General features: G+C 44.8%; 1 protein-coding gene across 8 annotated transcripts in view; it reads left to right on the forward strand.

The window, feature by feature from the left end:
- SPAG17 (sperm associated antigen 17) overlaps window positions 1-21,469 on the forward strand; it is a 446,381-nt gene that overhangs the window by 151,424 nt on the left and 273,488 nt on the right. For all 8 annotated transcript variants that reach the window (XM_059720343.1, XM_059720341.1, XM_059720342.1 and 5 more), the window contains exons 8-9: window positions 1,450-1,605; window positions 21,165-21,240. In XM_059720343.1, the coding sequence (XP_059576326.1) occupies window positions 1,450-1,605; window positions 21,165-21,240 (232 nt within the window). The remainder of the gene's footprint in view (window positions 1-1,449; window positions 1,606-21,164; window positions 21,241-21,469) is intronic.

Genomic DNA, 21,469 nt, shown 5'->3' on the forward strand with positions numbered 1-21,469 from the left:
CTGCCCTGAAATACCTCTTATCACCAGACAAACTTAAAAGTAAAAAGCCAAAAGCATTTTATTTTGTAAAGACAGGAAAACTCTTAGGTAGCAGCATGTGGGTGATCTGATCTAATGGTTAGGCACATGAATAATGGGTGCATTCAAAGTTGGTTTCCCAGGAGCTGGGTGTACAAAGGGGTCTGATTGTAGAACTGGAACTGGGAGCCATAACCAAAGTCAAGATAGACCAGAGTTGAAAGCCAGAGCTGGAGACAAGGTAAGAAGGATCAAAAACCAAAAGCCAGAGCTGGAGGTAGAACCAGAATTAAGAGCAGAAAACCAAGGGTTAGACCAGAACCAGAAGCCAGAGTCAGGAGTTAAAACCAGAGAACCAGCAAGAAAGCACACAGAGGGTCAGGAGCAAGAACTTTCATTTTTGCCCAAAAAAGGACACTACCAGCTGGGCCTGCCTTTTTAGGAGTTGGAGCAGGTGGAGTTTGTTGCCTGTTCAGGGGATTGGCTGCCCTGATTGCCACATTCAGCGTAGCTGGGACCAGGGTGCTGTTCTGGGTTTGCTGCAGGTAGCACCTGTTCAAGGAACGAATTGACCTGCCTCCCACAGCTTCCCATTGTTCTCTGTTACAAGTAGCTCTCTGTCCACTACTTTCTTGAGTGATTCTCTGGTCTCCTTGTTTCCCCTAGATTCAAGATGTCCTCCCTGTTCTCTCCCCACAGTGGCTTCTCCTTAAATTACTAGTTCTCTATCTCCCTTATCAATTCTCTATCAGTGCTCTGGAACCAGGACCCCTTTGACTTAGGCACTGCTGGATGTACATTCTATTCCATGTAAATATCCCTTATCTCTGTTAATGATCTCAGAGTTTCATTTCCTATCTATCTGGTAGGTATGCTAATAGGCCCCTTCAATATGTACTCAGCCATTTTCTAGTGAGAAGGGTTTTGTCACCAGAGCTGACTATAAGCAAACTGATAATTTGTCACGTAGGTCAGACTGCTAAAATACAAGACCAAATATTATATCAGTACTATGTTTCATACAAACATAAAAATGATAAAAATGAAGACCGCTTATTATTACTACCTGTTAGTAGACCAAAAGTGATAGCAGTTAGCGCAACTTGGGGAACATTTCTATATGTGAAAACAGCAATTAACCCTTTCATTTTTCATGCAAGTCCAATTATTGTGAACTATGTTATATGTCTGTATTCAGTATATTGTAGAATGTGATGTGGTGGTGATCATAGGAATAAAGAGGGAAGATAAGAAATCCTTGGTGTTTTCACACTAACCTTTAAAAATAATTTGAATAAATGAGAAGAAAATCCCTTGCTACATTTTGAAACAATTCAAAGTCTTTTGCTTTGAAAGTTGCTACTCTCAAATTGAGTTCCACTCTGCTTTGTATACAAACTTGATCCTTCATATGCTTCTTTTGTCTCATAGCTTGAGTTTGGAACTGCACTTTTTGAAAGCATTGCATGTTTAATGTACGACTGCCTGGATTGGAGAAGACAACATAAACATTACCTGGATAATGCCAAATTTATTAATGTTCCTGTAGTAGTAAAGAGCAGATTGGCACAATCACCGATGACAGAGGTAGGAACACTTTGTAGTAGGTTGGTATTATCCTAAATAGTACTTTAAGTAGAACTGTGTTTTAAGTTCTGTACTCCAAAAAATTAAACACAGGCCACTTTCCACCTGTGTGTAAAAGAATCAGACCCTTTGTTTTAAATGTTAAATCTTCAAATAGGAAAAAACAGAAGGAAACAAAATCTTGAAAAAAAATCACACAGATGTAAAGTTAATCTCAAATAGTAATGAATGTAACTCTAATTGGCATAAAAAGCTACATTAAGCAGGCTCAGAAGTATGGCCAGACATCTATATCCACACAGAACCCAACAAGCTTTTCACAGTTACACCAGTCTATGCGGACCCAAGATGCTGAGGGAGTAGGGTCTTGCTTTCAATAAGCTGTTTCCTAAATGCACACTACTCAGTGGCTTAATGTCTAGTTTGGAGGATGAATCACATGGGATCTCCTAAGGGTCTATCCTGGGGAAATTGTTTAATATCTTCTTTAATGGTTTGGAAAATGGAACGAGCTCACACTTGGCAAATATACAGATCTCACCAGCTGGAATTGCAGACTATGAAGAATAGAATTAGGGTTCAAAGTGACCTTGATAAACTGGAGAAATGTTCTAAAATTAATTGACTGACATTCAGTAAAGACCAGATTAAAAGAGTTAAGATAAATTTATGGATGGGACAGGATTACAGAAAAGGGAGTTCTGGCTCTTCAGTTAGAGGGTGTGATGTGTGAAGCTGGTTGCTGTCTCCAGATTGCAGAGAGCTTGGAAAGTATTTCAGCTTTTCCCATGCTTCTAGGCTTTGCTGGTTGCCACATGGGGCCAGGAAGAATTTTTTCTCCTACTGTTGTTACAGGAATCAGGGTTTTTTTCCCCCCTACCTTCCTTAGAAGCATTGGATGTTGGTTATAGCCAAGGCTGAGGATTTTGACTGGGATATGCCAAAGCCCCTGGTGCAACTTAAACCCGGAGGTTCCAGGTTAGATGATCTCTGTGCAAGGTCAGACTGATACTGTATTTGGGATCAGGAAGGAATTTTACTCCACTGTCAGACTGGTGCAGACTGTAAAGGTTTTGGCTTCCCCCTTGCTTGTGTCTCTCAAGTGTATTTTAACAACATATCAAGTGTATAGAAACAACATATCAAGCTGTGTCTGAAGTGATCTGTGCCTTTTGTGAGCCATCTCTCTCTTGGACCAGCAGTGTCTAAAAGGCTCTGGCTTGCTATCTAGTCTCCTGGTAGCTAGTTTCTCTTCATGTAAGTTGTATCCAATCATTTCCTACTTACCCTTGCCTACAATCCCTATTGTTATCCTTATTCATTCCTTTCAACTTATTCTTCCCCCTCCCAAATCCTCTTATTTGTTCTTGTTAGTATGTCGTGGTTCTTTCCTCCCACAAAAAGAAATCTGTATTTTCCCTGACAGTGTGTCATCACTGTTCAGGAAAGCACAACATATATTACACACACACACACACACACACACACACACACACACACACACACATTTTGCAGCACGCCAAACATTATGAACCATGCTGAAAAGGCAGGTGCCAGGCCTTCTGGCAGGGGAGACAGAGAGGGCAGAGGGATAGCTTCAAGTTCCCCCCACCCCAAACATAGACACACCCTTTCCTGGCAGTGAAGAGTCTTTTTGCTGCTAGTGCAAGCAAGGATGTTGTAGCAGTGCCTGCACCTGCACCACCACCACTAACCAGCAGCAGCATGACATTCTTCACCCCAATTTCAGTTCCCAGCCTGAGCCTTCCAGTGCCAAAGGAGGAGCTCGATCTGGAAGCAGAGGAGCTGAGGGCCACAGCGAAGGAAATTCTGGGGAAGGAGGGAGAATCTGAGTTTGTGCTCCATGCCTGTCAAAGTTCCCCTAGAGGCAGGTCTCCTTCTCTGGAAGGCACTTTGGAGGAGGTTGTGGGGGCAGATGGCTCAGCTCCTCCTGTTGTGCCTCTGCCTGGTTAGGAGGTGGATAAGACAGGATTCCCATCCTCAGCCCAGAAGCAGGTGGGTAGGGTAGTGTGGGATCATTCTGAGGTGGCATATGATCCCAGGTATGCTACCTGCCAGCACTGCCAAAGGCAGATCAGCCAGAGCAAGGACGTGAAACACTTTGCCACCATGGTGATGCGACTGCATCTCAGGAGGTAGCACCCCACTGCTGCATCTCAGGAGGTAACACCCCCCTGCTACATCTCAGGAGGTAGCACCCCCCTGCCCTTGTTCCTCCTTAGCCTGGCACCACATGCCCAAAAATAAGTCCCCCTCTCAATCCAAAGCCCCAATCCCCAAGAAGGAAAGGTAGGCCACCCTGGACCAGTGGAGGGAAGGCAGAGAAAAAGCGGGGTGCATTCCATAGGTGAGCAAGGTCACCCAGAGCATTGGGGAGATGCTTGTTCTGGATGGCCAGCCCTTATCCTTTGTTGAGTGTCCAGGCTTCAGGTGGCTCATGGCTCCAGTGTACCAAGTGCCCACACACACCATCTTTATCAGGACAGTAGTGCCCTCCCTGTATGAGGCATGCAGGGAGTACTTGAGGGGAGGAGCTGTGGAAGGCAGGTCCACAGGTAGCCTTGCACTTCACCTCTGGAGCAGCTGGGGTGGAGATCCTGTCTACCTGTCCCTCACAGGGCACTGATTCAATCAGTCAGGGCGTCAGTGGGCTCTCCTTCAAGCAGAGGTGATGGATGGGTCCCATGCAGCAAGGGAGATCATGGTGGCTATGAACCGCATGGTGCAGGGGTGGCTTGTTGGGCAGGGCAAGCTCACCTGTGGGTTCATTGTCACTGACAACGGGGCCAATATGGTCAAGGTGGTGCATGGTGCCAACTTTGTTGGCATCTGCTGTGTGGCACACAAGTTCCACCTCATAGTCAGGGATGCCTTGGAGGGGGGACAGGGCTCCCAGTAATGGTGGCATAACTACCAGCCAGCTTATTTCGAAATGCAGGTAGGTGGTGGGCTACTTCCATCAGAGCATCAAGGGGGGCAAGATGCTGTAGGACAAACAGGCACAGCTGAACATCCCGCAGCACACAATCATGCAGGATGTGGAGACTTGGTGGAACTTCACATACCTGATGCTGGAAAGGCTGGTGGAGCAACAAAAGGCCATCCATGAGATGGCCTTGTTCAGGGAGATTGGGATCAGTGGCCCCCTTAACAAAATGGAGTGGGATACCATCTCCCAGATGTTGGTGGTCCTCAAGCCATTCCTCGAGGCCACCAAGAGCCTCAGCACTGACAATGCCCTTCTTAACCAGGTGATCCCCATAGTGAAGGAGCTTGAGAATGAAATGGAGAAGTTTTAGGGGATCAGTGTTCCTGGCTGGGACAAGCCGCTTTCCCCAGAGGTGCAGACACTGGTGAAGCAGCTGAAGGAGGGCATCAAAAAGCAGCTGAATCCGTTGCAATCCAGTACAGTCCACGTGCTGGTGGGCATGTGCGACCCAAAGCTGAAGGGGAGCATTTACAGCAGCAAAACCCTCGATCACTGAACAGAGGTGCTGGTGAACAGTCAGGGAGGTAGAAGGTTAGAGGCAGGGGGATGTGGAAGAGGGAGATCCACTTTCCCATGCCAGCACTCCAACCACAACCCAACCTCCTCCACCACAGCTGCTGCCAATGTGGGCCAAGGGCATGGCTTCAGTGTTGGGATCCAGAGGCACCAGACCCCACCATCAAGCAGGTAGCGCGGAGGCCTTGGTGGCTACCTAAAGATGTGGAGCCGCTGCACTGCAACCCCTTGGCCTGTTGGGCAACCCGCAGCCAGGTGTGGCAGGATCTGGCCATGGTTGCCCGGCAACACCTGTCCTGTCCACTAACCAGTGTTCCAAGCGAGAGGGTGTTGAGTATTGCTGAGGATGTTGTGACACCCCACTGCACCTGCTTGGATCCTGGTTTGGTGGAGCAGCTGGTGTTCATGAAGTTGAACCTCCTGCTGCTGAGATAACATAAGCTCCACATGCAGACAGAGTGAATGCCTCCCTCCTCACTCGGCACCTAGTCGCTTTTTTTATTTGCTTTCAGAACCTTGAGATGTACTTTCACAGAAACCCCTGCGCCACTCTGCCTGAAATCTGGCAGGCTTCATGCCCTCAGAAGGGGCTACCATCCCTGCTGTTTTCATCCAAATCTGCAAAAAAAATGACAAAGTTATAGGTATTTTAGTGATTCCCCATTATAGTATATGGCCAAATTTCTGAATCAGCGCTGAATCTCCAAATCTGAATCAAATCAGGACAGTGATCTGAATCACCAAATTAAATTACTGTCCCTCTAAATCAACTGAATCCAAATTGAATTCTCACTGCTTTGCACAGGCCTACTGGTCACCATGCACCATGCTGATTCAGTTCCATTGACTCTACTCTCTGGGTTCTACCACAGAGCCAGTTCCCCACCCGTCGGACCATAAGGCTGTCTAGACTGCAGTTCCCCAATTTTGCCATGAGGACCTCATGAGAGACCAAGTCAAAGGCTTTTCTGAAATCCAAATATATGACATAAACCTCTTCTCCTTTGTCCAGGTGATGTGTCATTTGGTCATAGAATGAAATCAGGTTGGTTTGGCAAGACTTATCTGCAATGAAGCCATGTTGGCTATCTCTCAGAATGTTGCCTTCCATTAGTTTGTTGTTGATGGTTTGTTTGATTATTTTTTTCCATGATCTTTCCAGGGATTGAGATCAAATTGATTGGCCTGTAGTTCCCTGGATCTTCCTTCTTTCCTTTCTTGAAGATAGGCACCACATTGGCCCTCTTCCAGTCTTCTGGAACCTCTTCCAAGTGCCATGAGCTCTCAAATATCCTTACCATTGATCATGCTATGATGTCAGCCAACTGTTTTAGCACTCTTGGGTGCATTGCATCTGGGCCAGCTGACTTGTGGATGTCCAGCCTCTCAAGGTGTTCCCTTACAAGATCTGCACCAATTATAGGCGTATGGTTGCCCTTACCCTGATAATCCTGTGTCCTGTCAGACAGGGTGATCCCCTTGGGCTGGTGGGAAACTGATGCAAATTAATCATTGAGGAGATTACCTTTTTCCTGGGTGTTGGTTGTCAGCTGCCCCATTTGGTTCAGCAAGGGTCCAATGTTGCCCTTGTTTTTTTTCCCCAATTTCCCACATATTTGAAGGACTTTTTATTGTCCTTGATTCCTGTAGCCAGTTTGAGTTCAGTTTCAGTCTTAGCTTTTCTGGTCCACTCCCTACAGGTGCAGACCAGTGCTGCATAAACCTCCTTGGTGGTATTTCCCGACTTCCATCCCTTATAAGCTTCTCTTTTCAGTTTCAGGAGGTCCATGAGTTCCCTGTTAAGCCAAGGGGGTCTCCCAGCCCTCTTGCTACCTTTTCTATGGGCCGGAATGGACTTCCCTTGTGCTTTTAGGATCACGTCCTTAAGGAGTGACAACTCACTGTGGGCTTCTCACCCTGTCAGATCATGGTCTTTCAAGGCCTTGACAACCAACCTCCTGAGCTTGTGAAAGTCAGCTTTCCTAAAGTTGAGGATTTCTGCATTGCTAACACATTTGCCAGCTTTGCAATGGATAGAGAAAGTGATCAACTTGTGATCACTGTCACCAAGCTTCCCTTCGATCCTCAAGTCGCTCACTAAATCATCCCCTTTGGCCAGTACCAGATCCAGTAGCGCCTTACCTCTTGTTGGCTTCTTGAGGCAAATAGAGCTCATCAGTGCAAGTAAAAAAGCTTCACGACTGATCAGATTTGACTGTATGCTCTTCCCATGAGATGTCAGGGTGGTTGAAGTCACTCATGATGACCTTGCACCTAGAATGTGCAGCTTCTGCCAGTTCCCTAGAGAATTTGTGATCAAGTTCTTCCTCCTGGTTAGGAGGTCTGTAATAGACTCCTACAGTTATATCCCCTTCACCGTGTTCTCCCTGTATTCTAACCCAGAGGGTCTCAAGTCGCCCTCCTTGGGAGCCAATCTCTGCTTGTAGGGAAGAGTACTGCTCCTTCACATAGAAAGCTACACCCCCGCCCTTCCTTGCAACACAATCCCTCCTGTACAAGATGTAGCCATCAATACCTGTGGTTCAGTCATAGGTGAACTCCCACCAGGTCTCTGTTATCCCTATGAGATCGTATTCATTTTTGCTTAGCAGAAGGTCCAGTTCCTCCTGTTTGTTCCCCAAGCTTCTTGCATTTGTGTACAGGCAACTAAGCCTGCCATCAGAAGCTCTGGGCTTCCCTGTAATCTTAGAAGTGTCCCATCCTTGGGCTGGGGTAGGACTTAATTCCCTTGTGTTACCTAACCTGCTGATTTCATGGTTGTCACTTCCTGGGCTGGCACCAGTAATAGTCCACCCATCCCCGCAGTGATCTTAGTTTAAAGCCCTGCCAAACAGGTCAGCCATTGTGACTGAGAATAGCTTCTTCCCCTTCAGAGTGAGGTGGAGGCCATCCCTTCCCAAGTGTTATTTGGGTAAATGTGATATCTTTTATTAAATCAACGGAGTAGTTGGAAAAAAGTTTTTAGCACAGTTTCAGGTGCAATCACCTTCTTCAGGCATAGGAAGTCTCTGCTGTTCTGAGACCCCAAGGAATGAGAGAAGCTAAAAGTGTAACAGGATCTCAGTGAGAATGTAAATAGGTAGAAATTAAGAAAACTAAAAGGTAGAACAGGGAAGGGAGCAGGGTGGGCGGAGGGGAGAGAAGGGGGGAAGAAAGCCAAAGGTGAGTAAGGGAGACTCTACAGTAGTAGTAATACAAGGTAGAAAAGAGGCTGTCTGTGAAAAAGGAAATAGCTGAAAATTAGGAATACAAAGGGCAGAAAAGTAGGGAAGGGGAGAAGTGGGGGAAGAAAAGTGTAAGAGGTCAGATCTGACAAGTACCTGGTGAATTAGATGTCAGGCAGGTTGTAATAGGTCATAAATCCAATGTCTATCTTGAGTCCATGTTTTTTTGTATCCAGTAGATTTATGAAGTGAAGTTCATAGGCTCATCTACAAAAGATGTTTTTAAGTTCCCTTTGAGGGTTAGTCCTGATAGATCAGAGAGGGAGTGATTGTCTTGTAAGAAGTGTGCCCCCACAGGTAGTTCTGTGATAGATTTCCAGTGTGCGTTCATTTTGGTGTTCAGTTGTTGTTTGGTTTCTACTACATATTTTCCTTCTGGGTATTTGGTACACTGGCTGAGATATATAACATTTCTGGAGGTGCAGGTTTAAGATCCAGGAATGCTGATGTTTCTGTTGTGGAGTGTAGTTATTATGGGGGTGTTGGAGATGTGTTGGCAGGTTTTGCATTTCTTGTCCTGGCATCCATTGGGTGTGGTTTGGGTCATAGGGAGTTCTCACTTCTGGTGATGAGGTTAGCGAGGTTTGGTGCTTGTTTGAAGGCTAGGATGAGTGGTTCTGGAAAGATCTCTTTAAGAACTGGGTATTCTTCTAGTATGGATTACAATTGTTTCCGTGTAGGTTCCAGGGAAGGGTGATATGTCATAACTAATGATGTGCAATTGGTGAGGAGTTTCTTTTTGTACTGCAGCAAATCTTTGCATGGTATCCAGATGGCTCTTTCAAAAGTATGATCTCTTGTGAGGTAGCAATCATGGGTATTCTTGTCCAAGACATTCAAAAATAAATTACTCCAACCACAATTACAGAAAAGAGTGCTGCCAGGCTGGTAGAAATAGAATATATTGTAAACATTAAACTATGCATGCATTGACATTCACAGATTCAACACAAAGTATCTTAAGATTGACACATGCATATTCAACACATTCATATATCTCACATAGATGACCTCCTGAGGTCCCTTTCAGCCTATTTTTTATCATTCTAAGTATGAAATCCTGCACTTGCATCAAATACAGACTGAGGAATGACTGGCTAGGCTGCAGTCCTTTTCTGCAGTACGTGGGGGTTATTAATGGACCATAAGCAGAATATGACCCAACAGTGTGCTTATGTTTCAAAAAAAGAAAACCAATATTATACTGGGCTATATTAATGGAAGCATGACTTAGAAGTTAGGAGAAGTTTTTCTTCTTCTCTGTTTTGCATTGGTGAAGCTTTACCTGGCACCACACTTCAAGAAAGATGTGGACAAGTTGGAAAGAACCCAACACAGAGCAACAAAAGTTATTAAAAGAGCTGGGAAACAATTTACAAGGAAAGGCTGAAAGAACTGGGATTAGTTAGTTTGAAGAAGAGAAAACTGAGTGGGGATTTGTTAATAGTCGGTTTTCAAATACCTGCACAGTGGTTAAGAAGAGAATGGTGACAGGATGTTGGACTAAATGACCTTCTGAGGTCCCTTCCATTGTATTTTTCTCTAATTTCATGAAGAACTACATCAGATTATTGTGAGATTTTTTAAAATTAATTGAAATATCTTCTCTGTTATGAATTAGAGATTTTTTAACAAAAATCTTCCTCTTATTATAAGTAAAAATTGATGTTGTTTTTAGATCTTTAATCTAAAGTTTAGCAAGAAAACCAAGAGCAAAAAATTCTGTTTTAAATAAAATCAATTTCTTGCACCTAGCACTTACCATGTAGAGTTTTAAAATTGTTCAGAAATATAAATATTTTAAAGGATTGTTATATTATGTCCATTTTTCCAGGTAAACTGAATTGCATGCTCTGTCATAGGTGAATATACATAATTATTATTCTAGCAGAGTAACCAGATTTGTCTGGATATTTAGACCCTGATTCTACAAATTATTCCTCCTGCTCTTGCATGAATCACTGTGAGCTTTAATTGGGTTCTGCATGACCAACATTCCTTCAATAGAGTAATTATGAAATCCATTAAATTGTCAGGCCCTAATATTCTAATGTATGCATACTGTTTAAGTGGCTAGGCTAAAGGATGTCTCCAGCCAATCACCAAAAAAATTAGAAACTAAAGACTTTGAAAATGTTTGTTTAACATTTTATTGGATATGTAAAAGTCTCTGATATCTGAAGATAATTATGAATACATTCTTTATGTCTGTTTTCAGACAGCAGCCGGCAGCCTTTAACAAGCCATGTGCTGGAACAACCCAACTCCTGCGCATCAGTGGGGGTGGGGGGTGCTTTCCCTGTACCCACACTGGGACCAGGCAGCTGAGAGCTGCCCTTGCTCCCCAGCTGTAGTATCTGCACAGCTTCTGCCAGTGGGGAGCTGCATTGGGGCTGTGCAGCTGCAAACTGTCTACACTGTTGCAGCTTCTCCCAACTTCCCTCTCCCCTCCCTGCCTCCCAGCTGCTGTGCAGATGGAAGGTCACCAGCTCTGGTGCATCTCCCCACCACTTGGAAGCTGTGTACAGTTTGGGGAAGCAGGGAGGGGGAATAAGCGGCAGTGGCACAGGTGCAGCTGGAATCTGCCCAACCCCAGCATAGCTCCTTTTTGCCCGGCTCTGGTGTGGGCATAGGTGTGGGCAAACTTTATGTGTGACCTCCTTTTTGAGTAGGATATTAGTGGGGGGAGGGGTTAAGTTTTGCTTTATTGTCTGGGGAATTTTATTATCATTTTATTTACTACGTATCTGTTTTATGACTTGACTTTTTCTGTTATAAGCTGCCCTAAGCTTTCTGGGCAAGGAAGCCCATAAAGCAAATAAATAAATAAAAGTAAAATTTGATATTGAATGGCATGGAGTAAGTTATGCAGGGAACAACATACTGAAAAATGAAGATAAAATAACTGTTGAATAATTGATTATTTGCTGAACAGCACCATCCTTTACACAGAATGAGTGATGGGTACAGTGTACAAAAAGGTTTGTGATCATGTAATTAAAGCCTGTATCATAGTACTTAGGCTCTTGGGGTCTGAATTAATATTATTTGGGCAATTTTAATTCTGGCATTTCCTAATGTCTTGATACCAACTTTGCAGCCATAACATTTTTATAGTTATTTGCACAAGGACTATAATTATTCTGATACTACTTGATCATTATAATATTTTAGTAAGTACTACGTGGTGCTGTATCTAGTACAGAGATTCTCAACCAGGGTGTTGCACTTTGCTGTACCACCCTCCTCCCCCATTCCCCAACTCCTCTGCAAGGAGGTAGAACCTGTGATATATCAATTAACTTTTGAAACTGGGTAACACTCAAATTTACAAAAGTTAGAGGGATGCCTTGAATCCATTGTGGGGTGCCTTGAGTCCAGAAAGTTTGAGAACCACAGACTGAGTCATATACAAGACTCTAAACTGTTTTCACTTTCCATATTCTATTTGTCAAAGGTGAATTTCATGAGAAAATTTTCAGCAAACTCCTTTGTGCCAAGTTTTATCTCGGTGGAGGTGAAAAACAATGCATCTTCATGAATTCTTTAATCATTTATTTGCTGTTCTAGCTACAAAGACCTGAAATCTGGCATTTGGGGCAGGTAGCTTTGCTTGGCTATATAAAAAATAATTTTCTTTTAAGTAAATGTGAACTTTTAAAAATTGTGGTCTCCCTCAGAGATACAGGTGTAGCTGTAGCTGTATTGGTCTACAGGCAAAAGAAATCAGAACTCTGGCAGAGGTGATGTCTTTTATTAAGCCAACTAGATAATTGCAAAAAATTATTTATTTATTTGCAAGTTTTCAGGTACACTCACCCTTCTTCAGGCATAAGAGAAAGCAAAGATTATAGAATTTCTCCTCAGTGTAAATTAAAATTCATATTTCACAGGAGATCTGAAAGTGTAGTAAGAGCTCCTGGTTGGAACAGTTCAACACCTTCAGCTCTCCTGAGAAATATGAATTTATTTCCACCTAGGAGAAATTCTACAATCTTTGCATTCTCCTATGCCTGAAGAAGGGCAAGTGTGCCTGGAAGTTTGCAAGTAATTTTTTTCCCCCCAAATATCTAGTTTGTCTAAGAGAGGACATCATAAGTTCTGATTCCCCTGGTCTCCCTTAGGGCACTACAAAATTTATTCTAATTCCTAATGCCATTACTGTAATTACAATATAACTACAGTGCAACTACAATTACTGTAATTGTAGTTGCACTGTAATTATATTGTGATGAAGTAATAAAACAAAACTATGTAGTGAACCTCCTAGGTGTAGGATTTTATACAAACAGTATAATTTCAGAATAACTATTGTGTAATGTTCCATATGAAGTTTGGAATAAAAGAAGGAAATTTATGATATTTACCTGAACCCAAGATGACTTTGAATTTAAGACACCCCCCACCCAGTAATTAGATTCTACAAATGGAAAATTACAAATTTGTTTTAACTTATGGTGTATACAACATAATGAATAGAAGATTATCTTAACTTTGTCTCCCCACTACTGTGTCAGGGAGGGCAGGGATAAGAGGCCAGACCGCCGCCCCTTTCCCCCTGCCTGCCCCCCTGCCCTTCCTCCCATGCCTGTGCTTGTCCTCCCCCTGCCACATTGCCCCTGCCACATTGCACTTGCTCCCTGCCACATTGCCCCCCTGCTGTGTGCTGTGTCCCCCCCATGCCTGTGCCTGTCCACATTCCTCCCCACCACTTGCCCCCTCACCATGTGCCCTCTGCCCATGGCTGCATCTGATGCCTGTTACCTGTTGCCCCCCCCAGGTGCTAACCCCCCTGCTGTCTATCTCTTTGCCCCTTTCCCTCCCCCCACTTGTGTTTGCCTGCCCCATACACTATTCCCCAACCCTTGTCCCCCCAAGCCTTTCCCCCTAAACCCTGCTCCCCTCTACTGTCAACCCCTCCACCCCTGTGCCTTTATGCCTGTGTGACCCTTTTGTCCCCCCCTCCACCCCATGCGCTCCCCAACCCCTGCTGCTGCTCTGATCTGTTCTGCTCTAGCTCAGGCAGTAAGCAATGGCAGGCCCGGCCCAGCCCCATTCTGACTCTCCAGCAGAAGTAGAGGCAGCAATTCTGGCCCCACCTGGGTTGGGGCTGGAGGGGCCATAGCTGCAGTAGAAGGCATGCAGTGGTGCTGGAGGGGGGTTACTAGTGAGCATAGTCTACCTTGGTATCCCCCACCCTGTACAGGTGGGTCTCCCCTTTGCACTTCCTCTCCCTCTCACAGTCTCCATCACATTTCCTCAGCAGTGTGCCCTCTGCCCAGCCACATAACCTATCCCAACCCCAGGGCCAAAGCTGGAGTTGAACCGCCACCTGCCCACCCCAGGCCTGTACTCAAATGGAAGATGAAGCTTTCTTTTCCCTGTGTTGTTGGGGGGCTCCTCATCTTGGATTTAAGTAAATGTCATAAATAGTTCAATAATGGAATTAATCTAAATATATAATGATCAGTAATTGTAATCACAAATATAAAAATAATCAGAGTAATTGCCATGTAGCAGCAGCTACATTGACTTTGGGGTAATTAGTATCCAGACTTTCTGTGACTTTCACATGCATAAGCATGCAAATCACAAGGCTTACAATTTTAACATTTTGGGTAACCTTCTACCTTTTTTTTGTGTTATCTACATGGCATTTTTAGCACCTATACACACAAGGGAATTTATTCATGCACGTGTAGCCCTCCACATATGGACAACAATAAAATGTGTCCAGACTGGGCAAGAAAGTGAGAGACCTTGCATCTTTTGATCTGAATGCCTTTGTGGGTATAGTACTCATCTGGAAAACCAAAGGACCTGGGTTTAAGTGCCTTCCTCACCTAGAGGACATGAAAACTTAGGGCTCTGTCATTTCCCAGCCCAGTACTCTAGCCACCTTGCCACAAAAAAAGCAACTATGAGAAGCAGATATGTAGGATTAGGAGGAAGGAAGCAAGCCAGAATGTGGGTGCTCAGTGAGGTGCCTGCTTCCCTGAAAGGGAAGGGGCACTGGGTTTTATCTGGAGTCATAGGCAACTGGTAGAGGAGGCATGGGGGTGGGGGCATTCACCCCCCCGACAGGGCCATCCCTGCCAGCACTGATGCTGTTGGTGGCTTCTGCAGGTGCTTGCCAGCCCTGTCCCTGCCATTGGCAGAATCTGCAGGTGCCCCCCCAGACTCAGGAGACACCAGTTGCCCATGTCTGGAGTCCTTGCTTCCAGTAAGGCAGAAGTTTTCCTCTGCACTGTCCTCATCCCCTTTTTTCCCCAGTGACTATCCAGAAATGCATGCATAGCTCTTTTCTGTTCCTCAGTCTGAGTCTAGTAGTCATGTTTTTCAGTTTCATAGATGTTAGGGGCTGGAAGGGACCTTACTGATCATTGGGTTCAGCCCCACTGTACTTGGGCAGGAAAGACTGCTGGGGTTAGATGAACCTAGCAAGGTGGGCATCAAGATACTTTTTGAAGATTGCCAGAGTGTGTGAGTATACCACTTCTGGGGGGAGCTTGTTCCGAACTGTCGGCACTTGACTCGTAAAGACGTTTTTCCTTATGTCCAGAATGAAGTGATCTTCAATTAGTTTGTTCCCATTGTTCTTTGTCCTCCTCTGGGGTGCCTTGGTGAACAGATGCTCCCCCAGGCCCTGATGTACGCCCCTAATATACTTATAAGCTGCCACCAAGTCCCTTCTGAGTCTTCTTTTCTCCAGGCTGAACAGTCCCAAGTCTTTCAGCCTCTCCTTATATAATCTGGCCTCTAAGCCTCTAATCATGTATGTGGCCCTCCTTTGGACTCTCTTGAGCTTCTCCACATCCTTCCTGATGTGCAGCGGCCAGAACTGGACACAGAACTCCAACCGCAGTCTCACCAAGGCCGAGTAGAGTGGAAGGATGACATTCTTAGCCTTGCTTGGATGCCTCAGTAGATGCATGCCAGTGTTCGATTAGCTCAGCCAGCTACGGCATCACCTTGGTGGCTCATGTTCATTTTGTGATCTATCATGACACCCAGGCCTCTTTCAGTTGTGGTGCTGGCAAGTGTAGCACTGCCAAGTCTGTAAGTGTGTTGCGTATTATTTCTCCCCAGATGGAGCACTTTACATTTCTCCATATTAAACATCATCAGGTTGAGGTCCATCCATCTTGCAAGCCTGTCCAGGTCAGCCTGTATTGCCAGCCTGAACTTTACCATTTCACTTTTAATACTCAAATCCAAATTGTTGATGAACATGCTGAAAATCACTGGTCTGAGTATTGCACCCTGAGGGATTCCACTGGTCTGCCATGTTGACTCAGTTCCATCAGTCAATACTGTCTGGGTCCTACCTTGGAGTCAGTTACCTAACCACTGGACTGTAAGGCAGTCGAGGCCACGTTTTTCCAATTTTACCATGAGGACATTGTGGAAGACTAGGTTGAAGGCCCTTTTGAAATCCAAGTATATGACATCAACCTCATTTCCCCTATCCAGGTGGTGAGTTATTTGATCATAGAAGGAAATGAAGTTGGTCAGGCATGACCTGCCCATAATGAAGCCACGTTGCCTATCCTTTAGGATACTGCCTTCTGTTAGCCTATCAGTAATGGATTCTTCAATAATTTCTTCCAGGATTTTACCAGGGATTGGGGTCAAATTAATTGATCTGTAATTTCCCAGGTCCTCCTTTCTCCCTTTCTTGAAGAAGGGCACCACATTAACCCTCTTCCAGTCTTCTGGGACCTCTCCTGAGCACAAGTCTTCAAATAACTTTGCCATAGGTCACGTGATGATGTCGGCCAGTTCTTTTAGCACTCTTAGGTGTAGTCCATCCAGTCCTGCCGACTTCTAGATATTTAGCCACTCTAGGTGCTCCCCAACAAGATCTTCGCCAACTATGATCACCCCAACCTTGATCATTCTGTATCCTGTCAAGCAGGCTAGCACCCTTGGACTGGTACAATACCGGCACAAAGTATTTGTTTAGGAATTTGGTTTTATCCTGAGTGTCAGTTATCAGCCATCCCATTTCATTCATCAGGGACCCTATGCTTCCCTTATTTTTTCTCTGACTTCCTACATATCTAAAGAGAGACTTTGTTGTCCTTGATTCCAGTTGCCAATTTGTATTCAGTTTGTGCCTTGCTGTTCTAATCCTCTCCCTGCAGGTGCAGGCTATTGCTGAGTACTTCTCTTTGGTGGTTATTTCAGAACTTCCATCCCTTGTAAGCTACTCTTTTTAATTTCAGGTGGTCCATGACTTCCCTGTTGAGCCAAGGCAGGTCTCCCAGCCATTTTGCTGCCTTTCTTACAAAATGAAATGGACTTCCTTTGTGCTTCTACGACTGCTTCCTTAAGGAACAACCCCTCTTCTTGTACTCCCTTCCTCATCAGACCATGGTCCTGCAGGGTCGCCAACCAATCTGCTAAGCTTGTGGAAGTCAGCTTTCCTAAAATCAAGGATTTCTATCCAAATGTCTGATTTCCCTGACTTACAGTGCATGGAGAAAGTAATCATCTCAGGGTCATTGTCACCCAGTTTCCCTTCGATCTTCAGGATGCTCACCAGATCATCCCTTTGTTCAGAACCAAGTCTAGGAGTGCCTTGCCCCTGGTTGGCCCATAGACTTCTTGAGTTAGATAGAGCTCTGCAGTGCAAGTGAGGAAGCTTTGTGAGTGATCAGATCTTGCTGAGTGCTCATCCCATGAGATGTCTGGGTAGTTGAAGTCACCCATAACGACTATGCTCCTAGATTGTGCAGCCTCTGCCAGTTCTCCAGAGAATTCCTGGTCAAGCTCTTCCTCTTGGTTTGGAGGTCTGTAGTAAACTCCTATGGTCAAATCCCCTTCCCCGTGCTCTCCTCATATCTTGACCCAGAGGGCCTCAAGTCTCCCTTCTTTGTTTCCAATCTTCACTTCTACGGAGGTGTAATGTTCCTTCATGTAGAAAGCATCTCCTCCACCCTTCCCCTCAACACGATCCCTCCTATACAGGGTGTATCCCCCTATACCTGTGTTTCAGTCATAGGTGGAGTCCCACCAGGTTTCCATAATCCCTATGAGATCGTATTGCTTGTTGGTTGGCAGAAGGGCCAGTTCCTCCTGCTTATTTCCCATGCTTGTGGTGTTTGTGTACAGGTAACTAAGCCTGACATTGGAGGCCCTAGGCTTCCTGGCAAGCTGTGGAATAAGCTGTCTTTTGGCCAGTGTCCGAGTATGCTTCTGGTTGTACCCTGGTATGCTGGTTTCAAGGTTACCATTTCTTGGGCTTGTACTAATAGTTATTGACTCGTCCCCCAGTGATCTCAGTCAGTTTTAGCTGACTCCACATGCTCAATGAATAATTATGTAGTTACATATGATCATCTATACATATAGGACTATTCATAAGGAGTAGATTTCCTTTGGGTGTTTAAGTGCCAGAAATATCCTGTAGATAACCAAAAAATGATTACTTAGACTACCAAGAAAGGATAGAATGTCACCCTTTTTATTACAGTCATAGAAAATTTAGGGTTAGAAGGGATTTCAGGAGCTCTTCTAGTCCAATGCCCTGCTCAAAAGGCAACTAGATCCCAGGGGTGGGTGAAGCGGGCCCTGTTCCTTTCGGATTCGGCCCAGATCAGGGACAGTGATTGAATTAATTGATCTGGATCACTGCCTCTGACTTGATATTACTGAAATCTGAAGATTCAATGTTGATTTGGAGAATCAGCAATTTAGGCATAGACACAGCTTTCAAAGTTTTTTCTACATACCTTGAAGCAGCAGGCACAGCTCGTGATCACTGAGATGCTGAGGCACATGGAAAACCCCACAGGAGTGCAGGGGGCCCTCCATGTGCTTGGCAGCGAACCCAGAAGTGGACCAGAAATACTTCCAGTCGACTTCTGGGTCTGTTGGGGAGCATGCTGGGGAGCCCGCCGCACCCCCAAGCTCAGTGATCAGCTGCAGGGGGACCTCAGGTACCCCCCCAACCCAGGAGGCACCAGTCACCAAGCCAGGGGGGCATGAGGGGTCCCCCCAGCACACTCCCCAGTGGACTCGGAAGTGGACCGGAAGTGCTTCTGGTTGACTTCTGGGTCTGTTGTTGAGCATCCCCCGGTACTTCTGTGGGATGCTCCATGCACTCCAGCATCACAGTACACATGAGCCCCTGCTACCTAGAGGTATGTAGAAAAAATATCTCTGTCCAAATCTCTGAATCGATTCAGAGAGTTCAGATTCGATTCAGAGAAATTAAAGGGTGGTCCGATTCGATTCGAAGATTCGGCCGCCGAATCAAATCAGGGACCGAAGTTTTGCACAGCCCTACTAGACCATTCCAGTCATGCCTTTGTCTAGCCAGGCCTTAAAAGGAGATTCCATCACCTCTCTAGGTAACCCATTCCAGTGCTTCACCACCCTCCTTGTGAGAGAGTTTTTCCCTAATATTCAATGTAAAACTTCGCTTGCTGCAACTTAAGACCATTGCTCTTTGTTCTGTCATCTGTCACCACTGAGAACAGTCTAGCTCCATCTTCTTCATAACCACCCTTCAGGTAGTTAAGGGCTGCTATCAAAACCTTACTCAGTCACCTCTTCTGTAGACTCAATAAGCTCAGCTTTCTCAGCCTCTCCTAACTCATGTACTGCAACCCACTAAACATTTTTGTTGCCATCCACTGGACTCTCTCCAATATTTCTACATTTGTTTCTGGAGTGGGGAACCCAAAACTGAGTACAGTACTCCAGATGGGGCCTCACCAGAATAGAGGGGAATAATTACTTCTCTTGATCTGCTGGCAACACTCCTACTAATGAAGGCCAGTTTGCTTTTAGCCATTTCAGCAACAATGACTGTTGACTTAAATTAAGCTTATTTTCCACTGCAATGCCCAGGTCCTTTTCTGCAGAGCTGCTACTTAGCCAGTTGGTCCCAAGCCTGTAGTGGTGCATGAAATTCTTCCATCCTAAGTGCAGGACTTTGCACTTGTACTTGTTGAACCTCATGAGATTTCTTTTGACCCAATCGTCCAATTTGTCTAGGTCACTCTGAATCCTAGCTCTAACCTCCAGCCTATCTACTACACCCCCAGCTTGATATCATCTGCTAACTTGCTGAGGGTGCAATCCATCCCATCTTCCAGATCGTTAATGAAGACATTGAACAAAACCAGCACCAGGACCAACCCCTGGTGCACTCCATTTGATACCAGCTGCCAAATAGACCTTGAACCATTGATTACTACCTGTTGAGCCTAATGATCCAGCCAGCTTTCTATTCATCCAACTCATACTTCCTCGTCTTTCTTGCAAGAATGCTGTGCAGTATCAAAAGCTTTGCTAAAGTCAATGTATATCATATCCACAGAGCCAGTCATCTCATTATAGTAGGCAATCAGGTTGGTCAGGCATGACTTTCCCTTATTGAATCCATGCTGACTGTTCCTGATCACTTTCTTCTCCTCCAAGTGCTTAGAAATGGATTCCTTGAGGACCTGCTCTGTGATTTTTCTAGGACCTGAAGTGAGGCTGACTGGTCTGTAATTCACTGCCTCCTCCTTCATCCCTTTTTTAAAGATTGGCACTGTAATTGCCCTTTTCCAGTTGTCTGGGACCTCCCTGAATAGCCACAAGTTTTCAAAGATAACAGCAAGCAGCTCTGCAATCACATTAGCCACTGCTGTTAGCACCCTCAGATGCAATCCATCCAGCCCCATGAACTTGTACATGCACAGCTTTTCTAAATAGTTCCTGACCTGTTCTTTCAGCACCGAGGGCTATTCACTGCCCCAAACTGTACTGTCAGGTGCAGTAGTCTGGTGAGTCTGCACCCTCTGTAAGGTTTCTTTAAAATACAACCAGCTTTCCTGGACTCCTTCCCTCAGCCTGTCCTCCCTGGGGATCCTGTCCATCAGTTCCCTGAGGGAGTCAAGCCTGATTTTCTGAAGTCCAGGTCCATCTCTGCTGCTCTCCTTTCTTCCTTTTATCAAGATCATAAACTTGATCATCTCATGGTCACTGCTGGCCAAGTTGCCATCCACTTCTTCATCCCCCATCAATTCTTCCCTGTTTCTAAGCAGCAAGTCAAGAAGATCCTGGCCCCTAGTTGGTCTCTCCAACAGTTGCACCAGGATGTTTTCCTCAGAGCTCTCCAAAAACATCCTGGATTTCCTATGCACTGCTGTATTGCTGTCCCAGCAGATTTCAGGATGATTGAAGTCCCCAATGTGAACCAGGGCCTGTGATCAGGAAACATCTACTAGTTGGCTGAAGAAAACTTCATCTACCTCACCCTTCTGGACTGCTGGTCTAACAGATACCCATCATGACATTACCCTTGTTGTTCTTCCCTCTAACCATAACCCAGAGACTTTCAGCAGGCCTAACTCCAGTTTTATACTAGAACTCTGAGCTCTTTTACATACAGCACAGTGTAATGTTTTACATTACCCTGATCTTTTTCCCCCCGTGCCATAAAAGTCTGTTGCAGAAGAATTTGAATTTTGATTCTCTTTTGTAAACTTGGCAAATTCTCTGCAAGGGAGCTTTGGCTTTTTTTTTTTTTTGTTTTTGGTAGGGGACCTGTTTGTTGAGCAGTTTGTTTCATTTTCCCCAGGAAGATATTGGTCCTATTTATTTTATACACTTGTTTTTAGTAGGGCCTCATCCACAGAGATGCTGAAAAGTCCCAACATCCATTGACTTAATTTGGAAATAAAAACATTTATCATCTTGCTAGATTGAATGTTTAATATTTACAAGTGGCGATCCTCACATGGCTGCATCATTCCAAGTTTGTGTGATCAGTATTTTTGTTCTTTTAGGTACATCTAGCTTTACAGACTGCCCCTCCAAAGAAGAAAGGCCAAACAGAAGAAATGCTACTAATTTCACCACAAGGTATGTGGGAAGGCTTAAAGCACTAAAATGACTGTGTTGTTTGAAATTTTTCTTTCTTTGCCTTTTCACCTATGGATTTGTTATGCAATCTCAATATTTGTAAAATATTGCAAATTGTTGTAAAGTATTGTAAAAAGTATTGTAAAGTATTGCAAATATTTGTAAAGTATTGATGTTGTGCAAGACCTACTGGGATGACTAAATTATGGAAGCCACAAATCACTTGTAA

Source organism: Alligator mississippiensis, chromosome 1 (assembly GCF_030867095.1).
Source record: "Alligator mississippiensis isolate rAllMis1 chromosome 1, rAllMis1, whole genome shotgun sequence".
Classification (NCBI taxonomy): Eukaryota; Metazoa; Chordata; order Crocodylia; family Alligatoridae; genus Alligator; species Alligator mississippiensis.